At 35.9% G+C, this 17,839-nt stretch overlaps 2 protein-coding genes across 2 annotated transcripts in view; one reads left to right on the top strand and one right to left on the bottom strand.

Moving 5' to 3' along the window:
- LOC124638890 (neuropeptide CCHamide-2 receptor-like) overlaps window positions 1–17,839 on the top strand; it is a 112,701-nt gene that overhangs the window by 72,376 nt on the left and 22,486 nt on the right. The gene's annotated exons all lie outside the window — the stretch shown is intronic.
- On the bottom strand, window positions 2,325–3,089 carry LOC124639112. The gene has a single exon (XM_047176342.1). It carries the CDS (start codon window positions 3,087–3,089, stop codon window positions 2,325–2,327), a length of 765 nt encoding a protein of 254 aa, XP_047032298.1.

Consider the following 17,839-nt stretch of genomic DNA (forward strand, 5'->3'; position numbering starts at 1 on the left):
AGGCAGGAAGTTGACCATGAGTGGCTACTTTGCTAGGGTCTGATACTATTATAAGATCTAACAGAGAAGGATTACAGTGAGGGGCGTGATGAGTAGCATTAAGCTGAAGAATATTCATATTGACAGAAGAGACAAGAGATCGAAGTTTACGGCTGCGCACATCATCCTTAATTAAACAGTACTGGGATTCTATAAAACTCGATCAACAACTCGCATTTCACTTCGATTCGTAATGTCATTTCATACTTTAGGGGAGGTAGGGGAGGGATGGGCACTTTTTCACAATTTATTGCATAAAAAATCAGATTTTACAGATCATTATCAACTTTTATTGCCATTTCTTATATTCGGCTAGATATAATGAAAGAGCTTTCCTAAAAATTACAATCAGTTTCAACATTACGAGATATTTAAACGGTTTTATTTAGCTCACCCCGTTTGTTTTATTATTTATTCTTGGATCAAATTTAGTAATTCAAATTTCACCCTCTTCCTGTCAACCGATTGGTCTGAAATTTTGTATACACCTTTAATTAAATCCAATATGGCCGCCGGCACAAAATGGCACACCTACGTAGGTGGTCCCGGTCATATTAGACTAAAATAAAAACGTGGGGCCCATTAACTATTGCTGTAGTACTCTCTTCTAAAGGTATAATAGGTGTGGATTGCATCGACTTACTATAATTGTAACTGGAGATTTTGACAATCAATAATTAATAATAGAAAATACACATACCTTTCATTAGTTTTCTCTTTATAACGATCCGAAACCGCAACAAAATATTTAAGTACTTTTACGAGTGTTTGTTCTTGACAACTCACAGAAATGACAGATAGTCTATGGATGAACACCGTTACCAGTCGGTAACGTAAACTACCCAATTAAAAAAAAACAAAACTATGATCAGAAATCAGAATAAAAGGACCCCCCTTTTATTCTGATTTGATCATGTCTCCCAACTGCCCATCTCTCCCCTACCTCCCCTATAGATAGACAGATTTTGACAAATCTGTCAAAATCTCGACTTTGATTTAGTTCAACTTGTCAACACGCTCGATAGTGAAGCGCTAGTGTAGTTTGACAATGTCAATCACGAAACTTTAAGGTAGAATTCCGTGGGTCGCGATTGTCGCAGCCGCGCGCGACAAAAGTCAACCTATGAAAATGTATGGCACCGCTGCCGAGGGCTGCGACAGTCGCGCGCGGACGACGAATTTCGTGAGCCGCTCGCGGCCGTACGCTTCTCAACATGGTCTAGCGCTTAATAACATCTATAGAATTTTAGTAAAACCAGAATTAAATTTTTGACAATGCCGCGAGCAGCTTACGAAATTCGTCGGCCGCGCGCGACTGTCACGGGCCTCGACAACGGTGCCATACATTTTCAAAGGTTGACTATTGTCGCGTCCACGGAATTCTACCTTTAGATCGAAGTCGAAGTGAGAGTGATGTCGAAGTGAGTTGTGATATTTTATAGAATCGACATGCAGGTGTTGAAGTCTCCGAGGATTATAGTGTGGTCATAACAAGGAGTGAAAGATTCAAGTTTCGACTCAAAAGAAGAAAAGTAGTCGAAAGTACATGACGGGTTATAGTAAACACCTAAAAGTACTTTGACACCATTAAAAGAAACTTCAATAAAAAGGTGTTCAGCGAATCTCGAGTAATCTCCCGGAGACTTGTCAACAATGTGATAGGAGATATCACCACGTAGATAAATGGCGACCCCTCCGCCTCCCTTGCCAGTTCTGTCATTACGCACAAGTTTGTAGCCGGACAAGGAATATTGAGTGGAGGGAAGTGCTGGTTTGAGGAAAGTCTCGGAAACAAGAATAGCATGAACAAGGTTCGAGTCAAAAGAAGACAGGAGATCAGCATGATGAGCGGGAATACTTTGAGCATTTATGTGGACCACATTAAAAAAATTACTATAAGGAGAGAAAGTAGTAACAAGTTGATCACGTAGATGCACTGAATCATCATTGAACGCACTGGCAAAGCTCTCGTCAGACGTACAAGAAGACGAACAAGTAACAAAACTATCATCAAAATTGTCGAACATGAATAAGTATACAAAATTAATTTAACAAACAAAATATATATATATATAAATAATAAACATAAAGTTAAAAATACTAATAACAGTTACCTGCTATCCGAACATCCTCGATGCACTCGCCAGTAAGTTAATTATAACATAAAATTGATGAAAAGGTTCGTAGCCAAACATAGTTTCCGAACGAATTCAGGAATGTCAATCACATATGTCATTAAAAACTAAACAAAAATTTGCAGTGACCGTCATTTCAAAACATGAATTTTATTTCGCATGCCTTTTCGACTTCTTCCCCGATGGAGACTTGTTGGACAACGGACTTCCCCGTGCGCCCAGTGTCGGCTCGGTAGCGGAAGTAGCCAACGTCGGAAACTGTCTCGTTAATTGCTGCAGTTCAGCTGGGGATTCTAGTTTTCGCCTAGACTTGTCCGGGAGCAGTACCACTATCTTGCCTTCGGATGTCCAGCACTGCTTCACCCCAAAATGCTTGCGGGCGGCAAGGAACGCATCATGTCGGGGTTTGGTCAGGAACTCCGAGAAAACCAGTCCAGAGCCCTTCAGCATGGTCTTGCTTCGCCACACTTCACTGCGTAGACTGAGGCTCTGTAATCTAATTAGTAAAGGACGTGGCTTACCCGTCTCAGTGCCCAGACGATGACATGAGGCTATATCCACCGCAGAAATATTGGTCATCTTCAACTTCTCCTTAAGAACTAAGACAGCCTGAGAAACGTAGTCTTCATCCTTCTTTTCCGGAAGACCATGCAGAAGAAGAACTTGCTTGCGTGAAGCCATCTCATGCCTATCCAGACCCAACGTCAACAACTCCAGCTGCAGTTTGAGGGCACTCAATGTCTTCCATACCAAGCACTTGAAGTCCGTGTAATCCCGGGACAGGCTGGCAATGGTTTTATGTGAGGCTTCATTGCTGCTCACACTCTTCAGCTCCTCTTCATATGCTGCCATCCGTGACGTGAATGTGTTGGACAGTTCTTCCATACTGCTAGCAAGTTTTGAGTACAGGTCCATTGTGATGTTAGAAGTTTGTGTTAATTATATTGTTATAGCTGAGAGTTTTATATCAGTGAGTGCATCTATGGATTATACCACGATTCAGTGCATATGCACAGTGAAAAAATCAATATTTGTATTTTTAAACAAAATAAAACTCAGGAGCAATAATAAAAGTTGTGCTCTTTTCAACTACCCTCAGAAGAAGTCCTCAGAAGATGTATTACTGTTGCCGCTATAACAACAAATACTGAAAACTAGAATAAAATAAATATTTTGGGGGGCTCCCATACAACAAACGTGATAATATTACTCTGGTATGGAACCCTTCGTGCGCGAGTCCGACTCGCACTTGGCCGGTTTTTTTTATAATTACTCGTCAGTTAGGAGCTTTTCTGTATTGTAAACGTCTGTTTCGATCGATTTGTACGTCTATATTTCAGTATATATAACTCTAAAAGCGTCTCAATAGCTTTGAGACACGTTTGGAAATACATAACATGTCTGAAAACTTCTGACGCTACTTTTTGTAGATCAAAGTAAAATCCAAATTCCGAGTTTCAAGGTACGATGAACCAAGCGTTTTAGGAAAAGTTGGTGGGCTATTTGAAAATCTCAAAAGTATTACCTACATAACTTGGGAAATTTTCAGGTACATATAGCTTCATTTTAGTTGTAAAGTTTCATTTTAGGTGGAGAAATACTATGACGTCCTATCATTGATAGAATTGCCATTAGCAATCCCAATTGATGCAATCGACATTCGTTCCGTGTAGTCAAAGACAGAAAATCTGACATGCATTCTTACTTAAAGGTAACGGGTTACCGCGGCTTGAGGTCAAACGTTTTGTGACAAATCTAGTCCTCAGCTGCATCCAATTACACTGGAAGCTGATCCTGAAATAGTTAGGAAACTTTACTGTGCTATTTGTGACTGCGGGTTCAAGGCAAAATTTGATTTCACAAGTCTTATACGAGCCCATGAATGAAACTAAATGACCGGTATATGCCAGGGTGTCACCGTCGACGGAGACGTGTAGGATGACATTATCAGTTAGGCAAAGGCTAGGCAGATGATGATGGCGTTCTAATCCCAAGCCATTTTGTATAGTAACACGTGTAGCTACCTAATTCTCACAACTAAATTAAGCCGCATGCTTGCAAGCGTTACATGGCCCAAAGGATATGCGTGGTAGTGTGTGATACGCCTACGTGCGAAGTTCCTTGATTATACAAGTGTATAATATTCAAAGGTGAAGTTGGACTTTTGTCTAGCACGTGCGAGAAGCTTGTGGGTGTAACTGGTACAAAGCTACCAAGAAGTTGGTGACATTTCAAATGTCACTTATTTGGTGTGAGTGCTTTTTCTTCTTCCTGCTTAGTTCCCATTTTATTTGGGGTTGACGAAATCTGTTTTTCGCTAACATTCCTTTTTGTCAGCAATCATAATATTATTCACTTCCTTTTTATATATCTCCTTTTTTAAGCATATATTCGGATTTATTCGGTCTGCCTCTTCCTTTACATCCATCCACATTCATACCATTGTAGCTTAAACGCAAATCTCTACCAAGATCTTCATTTGTTCAAGTTCAGTTAAAAGAATCGAATGTTGTTCCGGTGGCGATTCCACGCCTGCATTAATAATTGGGCTAGATATATTATAGTACACAAGTATTTGCGCGGTTACAGGTGCACTCACTATTCCCTCATTCTCATATCCCGATGGGACGCTAATATAACACGACCGGAGAGAGATCAGGCGCAAGATACACTTATTGATTAACGTCTGGTAATAAATACTGTAAGTATTTGAGCTATATTACATAACAATTTGAGTAACACAATACGTTTTCAAACACAGAATTCCGTTGAAATCTTAAATCCGTTTTAAAACTAGGTCGTTTGTTTTCTCACGTCTTTTTATTTATATTTCCGACTCTTTCGTATAGTGATGATGATTTAATACATACGGGAAGGTGCTCCTTGAAATGTTATTTATATAAACGTAAATATATGCTTGAAATAATGTATCACCAGCCAGATTTTTTGTAGAAAAATGATAATAATTTATTATTGAATACACATGGCTGGTATAGAGTTCCACATACTGATATAGAGAAACTAATTTCAGCTAGCGGTATTTCCGAGTCACGTAATAAAGCATGTTAAAATAAAACATTTAACACAAACTACAGAATCTTTTATCTCCATAAACAGGCTTTTAATAAACAAAGCATATTATTCTTTTTTATGTGTAAATACACACATTCAGCTAACCGTCTATACTTTCATACACCTTCGTTTGCAAATAGTTTTTACAATTCCACAACTGTATGCAGCTAAATACGAACAATATGCGGAATACAAAACTATTTGCATTTAGCGACAACTCGTCTCTGCAACCGAAACAATTTCTTTGTTCAATTAAATTAAACATAAAACCAAAGAGCTCCATTTCTTAGTTATAAAGTTGTTACACAGGAATCTTGTTTATTTCGGCTGACAACATTTCCCTCCTCTTCTGCATTTTAACGTTTTCTCGCAAGAAGTTTTTACAAATTAAGTTATTTAAATACACCTTGTTATTTGAAAATATTTCTAGAAGAAAACAAAACATAATACAGTTTCTAGGGTCATGTTTAGACGAAACGGTCAAATGCCCATTCAATCCGTACCTATCAATTTGTTTTTATAAAGAGAATAAAAGAATGCTCTGCACCTGTCTATATTAAAATCACAGAGAAATATTACTTACTCAAATGTTGCAAAAAAAAATCGCTTGCTTCGGTTCTAGTTTATTCATTGTCTAAACGAACCCTTATATTTTTCTTCAAGTCCCAAGTTACTATGACAATGACCCAGTAAGTATCGTAGTAGATATTTAGGAGCTTATTTTAAGCCTTACACATATTATGAGACCTTACTCAAGTAATATAGTGTATATTTTAAGCTCTTAAAAAATCCTCGTTGCATAATTGGTAGCCAACAAAACGTCTGAAATGTGACACGTTTCATTGTATTCCGTTTCTTTTGTTTTTCCTCGGCATGAGTTTCACTCATCCCCGCTCATGAATAAACAAACTCTATTTATAAAACCTACGATACACGAGCGTATTCGCTTTCAATGAAAAAAGTATCGCGTCGTTTTGTGTAAACTTGGGTTTAGAATGGAAAATTGTGACGATATTTGTGTTCTATAAACTTTTTTGTAAACAATGGTTAAGCGCTGTATTGCCAACTAACAAACTCTATAATATAATAGACATACGCCCATTAATCCACATTCAACTGGTTATAAAAATGGTTGCACAGTCTTACTTAGGTGGATTGGGCTGCCCAGGTAACTGGGTTGAGGAGGTCAGATAGGCAGTCACAACTTGTAAAACACTGGTAGATACTCTAGTGATTCCAGTTATATTGGTAGCCGACCACAACATATGTAGTTGGGAAAAGGCTAGGCCATGTGCCATTGGTCATTTTCAAGTTATTTTCTATCCTAGAACTCAAAATTGCATTTCCTAGTCTTACTGACAGGCCTAAAGAAACCGTCCAGAATCGGCCTCAGAATTAATTTCTCATAAAGCCAATATACATACTTAAACGGAGTTGGCACACGAAGTAGACGACACTTGCAGTGGGTGCTTACCCGTTTTTATTCAGATAAGCCATTGGCCAATGTCCTAATAGCATCTTGGCTAAGAGTCTCGACCAACGTTTACAAAGCTATCATAAGGAATTTGGGGAGCGAGTAGACTTTGATACATACTTCGGCAGACAGTTTTTTTTAAGAAAATCTAAATTCCAATCAAATACTTATAATGTGCGGTATGTGCGTACTACCAGTCATCTTCATACAGATTTATGAGCCATAACAAACTATCGGCCGACTAAAAGTTTGCAGTGTGCGGTCTGTGTATAACAAGTATGTTCACATTTTAACATTATTATAGATATGCTTAAATTCCGAGAAAGGACATAGAGGATATCTTATTTTAGACGAGGTAGGTTCATGATGTAGCCTCCCCCAAAATGGGAGTATATCTGCGTGAAAAGCTAGATTCTACCCTCATAAAATAATCCGGTATGCTATACTTCGGCCGTTCAGAGAATGCGTTCCTGACACCTATCAGTTAGTCACGACTAGTGATGGGCACAACATAACACTGAGTTCGTTACCGTTCCTTCAAAATGAACCGCCGCATTATTTTAAGATTATTTTCGTTTTAAATTGGCGGAATCATTTGTTTTATATTTTAGTTATTTAAGTGGAAACCAAAAAAAGGTAATATTCATATAATAAAATTGTTTTATTTATTCTTTGTTACAAGTACATTGAATTGAATGTGCGAACAGAATATTAATCAGACTCCGATTTGCTTGAGGAGGTGGTGTCTTCATCATCATCTTCGCCTACATGTATAATTATATTATTATCAATAACAGAATCAATCCTGATATCTCGGTCTAACAAAAGCCGGGTAATCAAATAAAAACAGATCGAAAACACTTGAAAAACGTGGTCTATGCGCACGAAACGACAACGGACGACTGTTTTAGCGTCACAAAATGGCGGCCCATAACGCCATTTGGGGTTACCATTTTTAATCTAAGTATAAAAATGCGGTTTGGTCATAGTTTCATTTTTATATTTCATAAACGTTATAATTAAGTCTTATAGTCCATTATTTTCCAATTCTTAAAAAGAAAATCAAAACGTATTATTTTATATTATAACTGTATAAGAACAGATTACGATACTTGCCTGTTATTTTTAGCACAGCACTACAAAATATAAACCGCTGACATAACCTTGTAATAGCGCAGTATAGATTTAGAAAAATATTGTTTACCAAGTTATTTGACACTCAGTTTGGCACAAAATTATAACATTCATTGATTATTGATATAATAATGTTGTTTTAATGCTCCTCAATTGTTAAAACGGTAAACAACCAGCAAAAATATTTTTATCGTAACTGCAACGCCATTGCAAAGTTACGTCGTCAGTTCAATCGCGACGTGTCAGGAACGCATTCTCTGAATGGCCGAACTATAGTAAGATAGTTCCCAAGAAATCCAACTAGGTACAAAGGGTCATATGATAGTCCTAATCTACAAAATCACTAAGAAATAGGTACAGGGATCTACGAGATATTTGAAATTGAATAGTATCCATCTTTTATGAATGTAAGTACCTAACATTTTATTATTACATACCTTTTTCATCTGTAAGCATTTTATTTACGTATTTTCACAAAGAAAAGTTGTAATATTTTAAAGGAATTTCGAGACGTTTTGCCTATAACCAAGCAGTTGTCTGAATTGTTAGACCGTTTCGGTTTCAATTGAATACTGACAGACTTTGTTAGAAAATTGCAGTTGAATTTAAAAGAATATTATCTGTTATGGAGACAGGATATTCCTTTCACCGTCCAATGAATGCTGAAGTTAGATACTGTGAAGCTTCATGTGAATAATAAGATTCTATCTAACGTTGACTTTTTATCCCGTATTTTTTCTTGAGAATAAAATCTTAGATTGAAAGGCATCTATAGGTTTGGTGTTTTGCGAAACAAAACTTAAATCCTACTCTTATACCTATTATTTTTATACAGACTATTTTTTTCCATACTATAATGCTTAGCGACAAGACAACATAACACAAATCTAATAGGAAATAAACCAAAGTCAGTCATTACTTATTTCAAAAGACACTCTCAATTTCAATTCCATCGAAGATTAAATTTTTCGGAAACTTTTTTCTTTTAAAAGAAAAGCGATGACTTCTGCACAGCAATCAAAGTTCCAAAACAAATTATCTGGAGATTTCCCCAACAATCAGAGAACGCCCAGATGTAATTTTGCGGAAGACTACTGGAAGTGACAAGACAATGAGTGTTGATAGAGAGATGGGGCTGTACTTATATGAGTGCATTGTTCTCGGGTCTTACATTCGTCTTCTTTGTCCGCAGAGCGCAGTTCTGTAACTGAGCATTTCTGTAAATTGTTATAGCTGTGTTTTAGGTAGAATTTTTCGATCGATGGTGATGGGAATGCGATACCTAATCATGGTTGTGGTGTATAACTTTTAGATAGCAATTATAAGAAGATAGATTGTGGATTATTCAAATTGTATGGTTGTTAAAAAAATTAAGAAAACTTAAGACTTCACATGCATTACGATGTTTGATGGCGAGACATAGCGTTCTATATACATTATTTTGACATCTCTAGGTACTATTGATTACCTATATTCTGCAAATAAAAATATTTGATTTGTTTGTAGTTTATTTTTATCCGTCCTATTGCACCTATAAATTATTTCAATTGTAGGAGATATGAAGTAGAACTTAAATATTCTACAACGAAAGGAAAGCCAACTTGCGCTCTATTTTTAGATTGTACACCTCACATAAAATTTCATAATGATGCACAAATTATATTCTAGCACAAAATACCAGAACAGCATCTACTTTATCATAATCAAAGCGGTCTCGAATATCGTGTGGCATCGTTAAAGCTTTGTCGATTAGACTTTATGCACAGTCATTTATTTTAACCAGAATGCTATGCGATAGGCTTATCTCGTAGCGAGGGATTTTCACTAAAGAGTTTATATTTCCTTACACGGGAATTTAGAGGTGGATTTAAGGAAAATTGTAGGTCACTTTCCTGTCTTGTTTTTATTAATTGTGAAGTTAAAGCTTGAGGAAGAGGAAATTTTGTTCAGGTTTGTTACACGGCTTTTTAATACTTTGGGTATTATTATGACCTATTGTTATAAATGTTATAAGAAGGGGCTTTGTTTGCTTTTGCATTAAAGCAGCTGAACCAATTAAGATGTTGCTTACGTTTTTCCCTGGATTGTGTCCTGGGAGAAGACAGCTTTTTGTCTGTGTGAGGAATTTCTTAAGTATCTCGGTTAAGATTTATAATACAACCTAGCACCTAATATGCCTGTGTTGTGCCTTCCTCATTATGCTTTTCTCAAAGATTTTTATTAAAATATTGTCTCTCGCATCGGCCTTAGAGAGCAGTTACAAAATATGCGATCTACGATAGCATGAAGTTTTAGCATATCGCCAACGGTTCAATATTCTAATACGATATTTTATGAAAATATTATACCGAGATCCTCGCCATTAGAAAACCGATTACACTGCTTGACATTTCTATAAATTGGAAAATTTCCTACGAGCTTTCACGCAAATATAATCCGATGAAATAGTTACATGCGCTAAAAGTTCAATTTTTTACGCCTTCCAAGCTATCATTATTCTTGACGTCTTATTAGATGCGCTCAGAAAGATTTCTTAATAAAGAAAACAGGCCCCATTTTCTTTCAATCAGGCGGAATTGGATACTATTTGATATTCCATTCCAAGAAGTATACATAACGTTCCACGTTCGAGATAAATGCTGCATCTTCATAAACGGGGGTGTAGAAATCTATCATATATTAACAATTAGCCCAGACAGCACCCGACGTACTTATCTAAGTAGGTAAACCTTAACCTGAAGATTACGACAGTTTTGTGCACAAGAAACTAGACTATAATGTAGGTATGTATTATCTCGCGAAACCGGGTGAGCCATACTTGTGTATTTAAAACTTTATAAGTGTAGACTATATACATGAACATTGTCTTAATATGACTTTTAGCTTATGTGCATTAACTTATGCACTAGGATATTGTGCATTAACACTGTATGACTCATACCACTAATAATATAATTATAACACTAAACACTTTAAATAATTAAGTGACAAATCAAATAAACACGAAACAAAACCTTTATTCATTTAGAAAGTTTACTTACAAAGCCTACAATTTGGGAGCACATCTGCCAAAAGAATGCAGCATCACTTCATTAGACCGCATTTGTAACGGCCTCGCTCACTAATCTTTGCACATCGTTTGTACACTACATTATGTTCAACGTAGTTTTAATGACTCTGCTATAAAGAACGGCACAAAGAAAGCTGTTATTTGAATTTAAATGATGGTTTGTTTTGAGTTAAAACGTAACCTACTTTTTTGTCTTAATTGTACTATAATTCTTCAGGGTTTTGCAGTAATAGACCTGTCTTTAATATTGTCTGCTACCCCGATATATAATATTTATAACTATGTGTTTTTCGCTATTCAAAGCCGGACAGATAGAGAGACAATGTTGCTTTCTGTATGTCGCACTTTCACTCCAAAACTACTCAACCGATTTAAATGAAATCCGGTACAGAGTTAAAAGAAGGTACGTAGGCTTTTTATTCGGGTGCAAGAAGTAGTTCCCTCGGAATGAGGGTGGAACAACAGGGTACATCTAGTAGATAAAATATATCTATATCAATATATTCAAACATGTATGAGTAGGCACACCTGGGGCAAAAACCCAAGAAATAACATAAGGTGTAACATATAAAATTGAAATATTGTTTACAGATTACATTCCAAATGAAAATGGAACCCTTTTAACAAATGTACCGAATCAGAATAATGTTTTATCGCCAAAAAAGATTTCATATTACTTTTACGAGTCTGTGAGCTTTACGAGCTCGTAAAATTCGTTGTTTCGTTATTAATTTTAAGATTTTTTGAACAAGGTATATAACAACATATGGTGAAATAAGCATCTGATTAGTGGTAGAAGGTAGTTTTTTTACAATTGTTTTAATTTAAAAATGATTGGGTAAGTGTATAGACATTAGAGTGCGATTATGTTTAAAAAGGTGACTTTTAAAGAAAAAAAAAAAACTTCTAAATAAGTGATAAAAAAATCCATAAGACTTTCAAATGGCTTCTACCATTTGAAAGTTTGGAAAAACTTGTGGTCTAGCAGTAAATTGGTCTTGAAAATCTCCAGAAACCGTGATAAAGTCGTTTGAACAAAGTTGTACTAACTAAGAATAACGTTGCCAATTATAGGAGTTTGTGAGAGTTCCCATTCAAATATACTATACAGTAGCTGCAATTAAATTGTTAATACCAAAAGTTGTCCAGTAATTTTGGAGATTAGAATCGTATTATGTACTAACTGCTTTAGGTACTGTTAATGTCTTAACACTTACTTTAAAATTAATTCGTTTATGCCGAAATGGGACTTCATTTCCTAGGAAATAAAGTGATTTTCAAACTTTTTGGAACTGTGGTGATTATTTAAAATTGAATGTGAATGTATCTTTGTGTCTGTGTGCAGACCATTCATATTTACTTTTGTGTTCATACTGTAGTGTTGAATCACAAAAGCAATTTTTAGAAAAAAATGTGGGTGTGTCAAAAAAATACAATTTTAACGCATTCCATTTCACTCTGCTATCAATTCTTATTCCTGTCCCAACGTGAACGACCCAATAATTATGACAAATGTTCCGCAACGCTGACAATCCGCGTATCTACTTGGACCAGTCTGTCATAATGTTTTCGACACGTCCACTCGTCCGTAACACCCTGTAGCTACGTCAATACAATGGTCAACCTACGTAATATTTCTGTTTTTGACACCACCCTGTTTACGTGAACAAATCTATTGTGAATTTGATTTGAATTGACAGACAGTGGTTGCGAACGTTGGTCGAACAATTGTGTTAGTGATGTTCGTACCTATCAATTTTTATGAAGGAAAATTGCGATTGTTTCTATGTGGTTAAATGGTTCTTTTACAGCCTATGTTTATGGCTATATTAACTTTAACGCGTAGCTATTGCACAGCTATTGTACTGATGCATGCTGCTGATACCAACATTGATTTGTCTGTTTCTACATTGTGGAGTATGTCTACAGTACTTGCTCAAATAACACTGCCGTTCCGAAATTCGTTCCTAGAGACTTTACGATACTCAAACACGATCAAAACACTACAGCGCTCGCGCAAGGTATCGCAAGGCTAACTAATCGAAAATGTTATTTTATGAGAATCCTTACACACTGGCGGGATATTCATACACAATCCGAGGGCCAAAAATCTGTCGCGCTGTTTGAAATGTCTTACTTTGCACCGGTAGTCGTCAATTGTTTTTGCTAGTTTGAACATCTCAAAGTGTGAAAGCGCTTAGACTGTATGCAATCATAGTGATCTTTTGTAAAGAGTGATCAATGTAGTCCCAGGCTTTGGTCCACATATATCATTTATACAATATAATATAAGTCCAAATGGCTTACCATGGCTTTGGAGGGACAGAAACGTCTCTGTGTGAAATGGATGGTCATCCAAGAAGGTATGGAGGTATATCTTGATCGATCGACCTTTTCAGTTAATTCCTAGAGGTCTTTATTTTGTTCATATGTTATGTTGTTTTGTACTATTTCCAGTAATTCCTAACAAAATGCTTTCCTTGATTCCGCTTCTGAGAAATGAGGCATAAATATTATAACGCTAAAGAGTTTGTTTATTTGCTTGAACGATGTAATCTCAGAAATTAAAAGACCGATTCGACTACTTATCGAGTAAGGCTGAAGGCAAGTTTTATTTCGTCAATTTAAGAGAAGTTCTTACGTGACACGTGTAAAAGTATTGTCAAAAGTTAGTGCTGTATACCAGTATGTTGGCAATACAATTAAGTGTAGAATCCACTGGTGCATTTATGAAATTGTACAACTTCTAAATTGTAAGGTATATGTAGGACACGTGCCAACTTCCAGTAGTGGCCAGTTTGAGCTCAGCTGGTGTCAACATAAATGACAGCTCATTTCATTAGCAAGAGAATCTGTATGAAAATTTCACTCTCAATTTAACGTTTGCGGAAAGGTAAGAAAATAAAATAAAATTCAGGAAATAAACTTCTTTAGTATCAACGTTTTTTCACGCTCTGGTGGAAAAGATTGTAAGTCCGTTCTAGAGGAAGTCCAAGATGTAATGAAGGAAATATTTAATTAACGGCACTGGCAAGACGGTTTCAGGAATGAGTCAAAAAATGTTCACTACGACACTAATTATGTATTAGTAGATCCATTCTGGGCCTTGGTCCCAGTAGAATTCTAACTTAATGCGAAAGTTACACTGTCTATATGATTGTCGCGCTTTCAATGCTAAACTACTGGACACATTTAAATAAAATTTGGTACAGCAATACTCTGGAGCGTGACAAAGACATACCTCGGCTACTTTTACGCAACTAGACTACAGGGGCTGGTAATAATAACCTTTAAACCTAACCTAAACATATTGTATCAGCACCAATTTTAGCAGCAACAATTACCAACAGAAAATCAGACACTCAAAAGCCGAAAAAGCGAAACATAAAACATGAAAAAAGCCAACCCAATTCCGATGTCAAATTATCAGCTTTTCACAGCACAGCGTTTAATACAATTTATACAAAGGAACTGGCTTTCAATAAGAGTGCTGCACACTGCAAACTTTTAGTCGCCCGGTACTTTTTTGGGCTCATGAATCGGGTAAGATCAGGTATTTAGCCGGTATCATACCCACTGAAAACTTTGGTTGAATGGGCGTGACGACAGGGTTAAAAATATAATTAGTCAGAATTTTAGATGGACAAAAAATATGGGACACGTATTTTTTTTTAAACCTTACATTAAATAAGTACTAAGATATAACGCAAAAAAGATGTAGAGTGGGTTCTAGTGAGGTCACATTTAAGTTAAATGTGTACCCAAAAGTGAAGTAACACAAAATAAAAACGTCTTGTATCTTGCTTTTTATTGGTCTGTGAGAAAAGAAAAAGTACGTATCCATTATTTTAGGGGTATCTGAAAGACGGACTTATTACTTTTTTATTCGTCATACCTATACACGATTTCCTTGAAAAAAATTGCCAACTATTGGGTCAACTGTCGCCGGCTAACTTTTTAGTCTGCAGTGTGCTGGTACTAAAGGGTGGCACAGGCTTCAATTTAATTTGTCACCGCGCCACATATCCGATTGCTGATCGATTGGCTCGATTTATTTATCAAGGCCTTTTATGTAATTTGCTTAGTAAGAAAATGTAATTTATTGTGACAATCGCAATATATTGCTAGGAATTCCTTTTACGAAACAGTTCGTAATGCGTCCGCCTTTTATGTCGCCAAGCTTTTGTGGTCATATTTTGAGATTACATATATGCCAAACTGTCTTCTAGTTTATTATTGGCAGTTTGTTGCCGTATACTTATACAAAAGAAAATTTCCTACTGCATTTGTTTGATCATCTGTTTACAATAATCTCAAATACTGCTGCACGCATGATTCATGAAAATGGGTATAGATTTGCAATCAGATTCTTTATAAATAATGATATAATAATATTAATATTCTTTTTTTGGGATACCTTTGTATCAATATCTAATGTAATCTACATGAAAATATATAAATCGTACATTGGCTTCATACTTTGGAAAAGTATGAACTGATATTATTTGAAATATGTCTGTGAATTTTATAAAAAATATGCTTTACATTGTAAAAGCTATAAACCTTGTGAATATAATGTGCAATGACTTGTGTTGAAGTGTGATGGAATATATGCAAGATGGAAAATTCAAAAAGTCAAGCTTCAACCAAGAAGATTTTCTTGTTATTTTTATATTCTTTCGCTGAAATCACCTTACACCTGTAAATATCCTTATTACATATTACTACTCATCTACTTATAAAATTACGGTAAACACTGACAATTAATTGATATCTCGTTAACGTAAATATAACCTATTTAAGTGACAGGACGCTTTACACTTATTGCAACAAAAGGCAACAATTTAATTTTACAACGTCCCAAATTGTTTAAGCGACAAAGAGAACAGTGGCCCAAAACAATTACGTTGTTCAAGTAACATGATTCCCGGGTAATATACAAAATGGCGATATTAAGCTGGAATTATATTTATTTGTAGTTTCAATGGATATGATAATTGGATCTTTGAACAATTAACAAAACCTTGGATAAGTTTAAATCGTACTGAAATGAAGGAATACGAAATATAATATCTTTTTTTAGCTATTTTCAGACTTGTGAATGAACAATTATTTTATTAATTAATCAATACTTCATGCACATTTTGTACAATCGCGGATTTAATACCTTAGGCATTTTCTTCCAGTCTACCCTTAGGTGATGGAGAAATAGCATTAAATTAGCAAATAATTTAATAATTGATCGCATTACATGGCACCTTTAATCGGATAAGGTTAAGATTATTAGATTTTTTTAAACTACCCAGAAAAAGGAGCCCCGCGAGATGTCAAGAAATTATCGAGCATTTTATTAAGTTAGCAAAATCTAAGATATAACGATAATTGACGTTATAGTCTGTCACTTCATCTTGTATCCATAAAAAAAACCGAGCGATAAATCCGAAACACAGCCGGTAACAGATTTTTCGCTGTCATAAAAATCCTGAGTGCTTAGTGCGAGTTTTCGTGAATTTATTTACGGACTCACATGAGAGCGCGTATACTAAGATTTGTATGGAACAAAAACAGCTCCGCCTAGTGTCAAAAATTGGAACCTAAAGTAGCGAGTGCCAGTTTACAAATTTTCGAAATCGAATCGCTCGGACTCTCAAGTGAACGTGACAGGCACGGGATTGGTTTATTTCTGCCGTGATGCGAGTGCGAGATTCAGATTTTGACAGATCGAATAGTAAATAAATACAAACGCGATCGAATTTAACCAAAAAGTTCTCACGAAGATTTTTGTGGGGAAAGTGAAGTGAGGAGATATTCGTATATCAACAATTAAGTTTTTATTTAGTGAAAATAATACCAAAAATATGGCAGGACGCTTTTTCTTTGCTCGGAGGATGTTTGCGGCCGCAAAGGCCCAAGATGAACGCAACAAAAGCGCCAGAATTGGGGCAAGGGCTTACGCATTTTTTAATTCGTTAGTTCACCTCACGGAGACGCAATTTAGACATAGATATAGATTGTCCAAGATTTTGTGCAGTTAACTGAGACAAAGCACAAATCTAAAATCCACTCTACGTGTTTCCTTGGAACATAAGGTACCTATTTATCAATTCATGTAAGTTACAATATCAATTTCCAAAACAAAACTAGGTATGTATATGATTGAAGAAACTTTCTCCTTCTTTTATTTGCAGGTGCTTACCGCTTTATTCTTTTTTGCCACTGGATCCTATCAAAGGCCAATTAGAGAAGCAAAGCACGTATCCCAAAAAATGTGCAGTGTGTATTTAGAACAAGTAACTGAGGTTCTGACTCATAGAAATATATAAGCTTCCCTAGCACTCCAGGTGCTAGACAAGAACTTGTCTTCATTTTAAATTAATTAAATTAAAACAACTAAAAACTTTTTTCGGGCGTCGCGTCAAACATAAACAAAACATCCAAACAATAACCCCAAAAATTTTGAAAGACAGTCGTCCCATACGATTACACGCTAAAATGACGTCTTTCTAAATTTGGTAGGTTTATCCCACCAAGCGAACGGAACACCAACCTAACAAAAATGATCATCGCTATTCGCCGTGAGGAAACGTGATGCGAGTAATTTGCGAGATGGCAACTCGCACTCGCTTAAATATTGCATTCGGTTCGTTTGAAGTTGACTCGCTAAACTCGACAGTGAAGTCATTCGCAAAATTTTGTTCAACTCGCACTAGGCACTCTGATTGATTTACGTCAATGTTTGAAAAATGAAGGAAAATAAAGATAAAGTAACGTGTGTATGTAAGAATATTTGTGAGGGTTTCATTTGTATGCGCTACTCTACAGACTAATTGGACAAAAGTATCCAAAATAATTCTTATGGTAAATATTATGCATACAAAATGAGACATTACATTTCCGACTAAACTGATGTGACAA

This window comes from Helicoverpa zea, chromosome 18 (genome assembly GCF_022581195.2).
Source record: "Helicoverpa zea isolate HzStark_Cry1AcR chromosome 18, ilHelZeax1.1, whole genome shotgun sequence".
Classification (NCBI taxonomy): domain Eukaryota; kingdom Metazoa; phylum Arthropoda; class Insecta; order Lepidoptera; family Noctuidae; genus Helicoverpa; species Helicoverpa zea.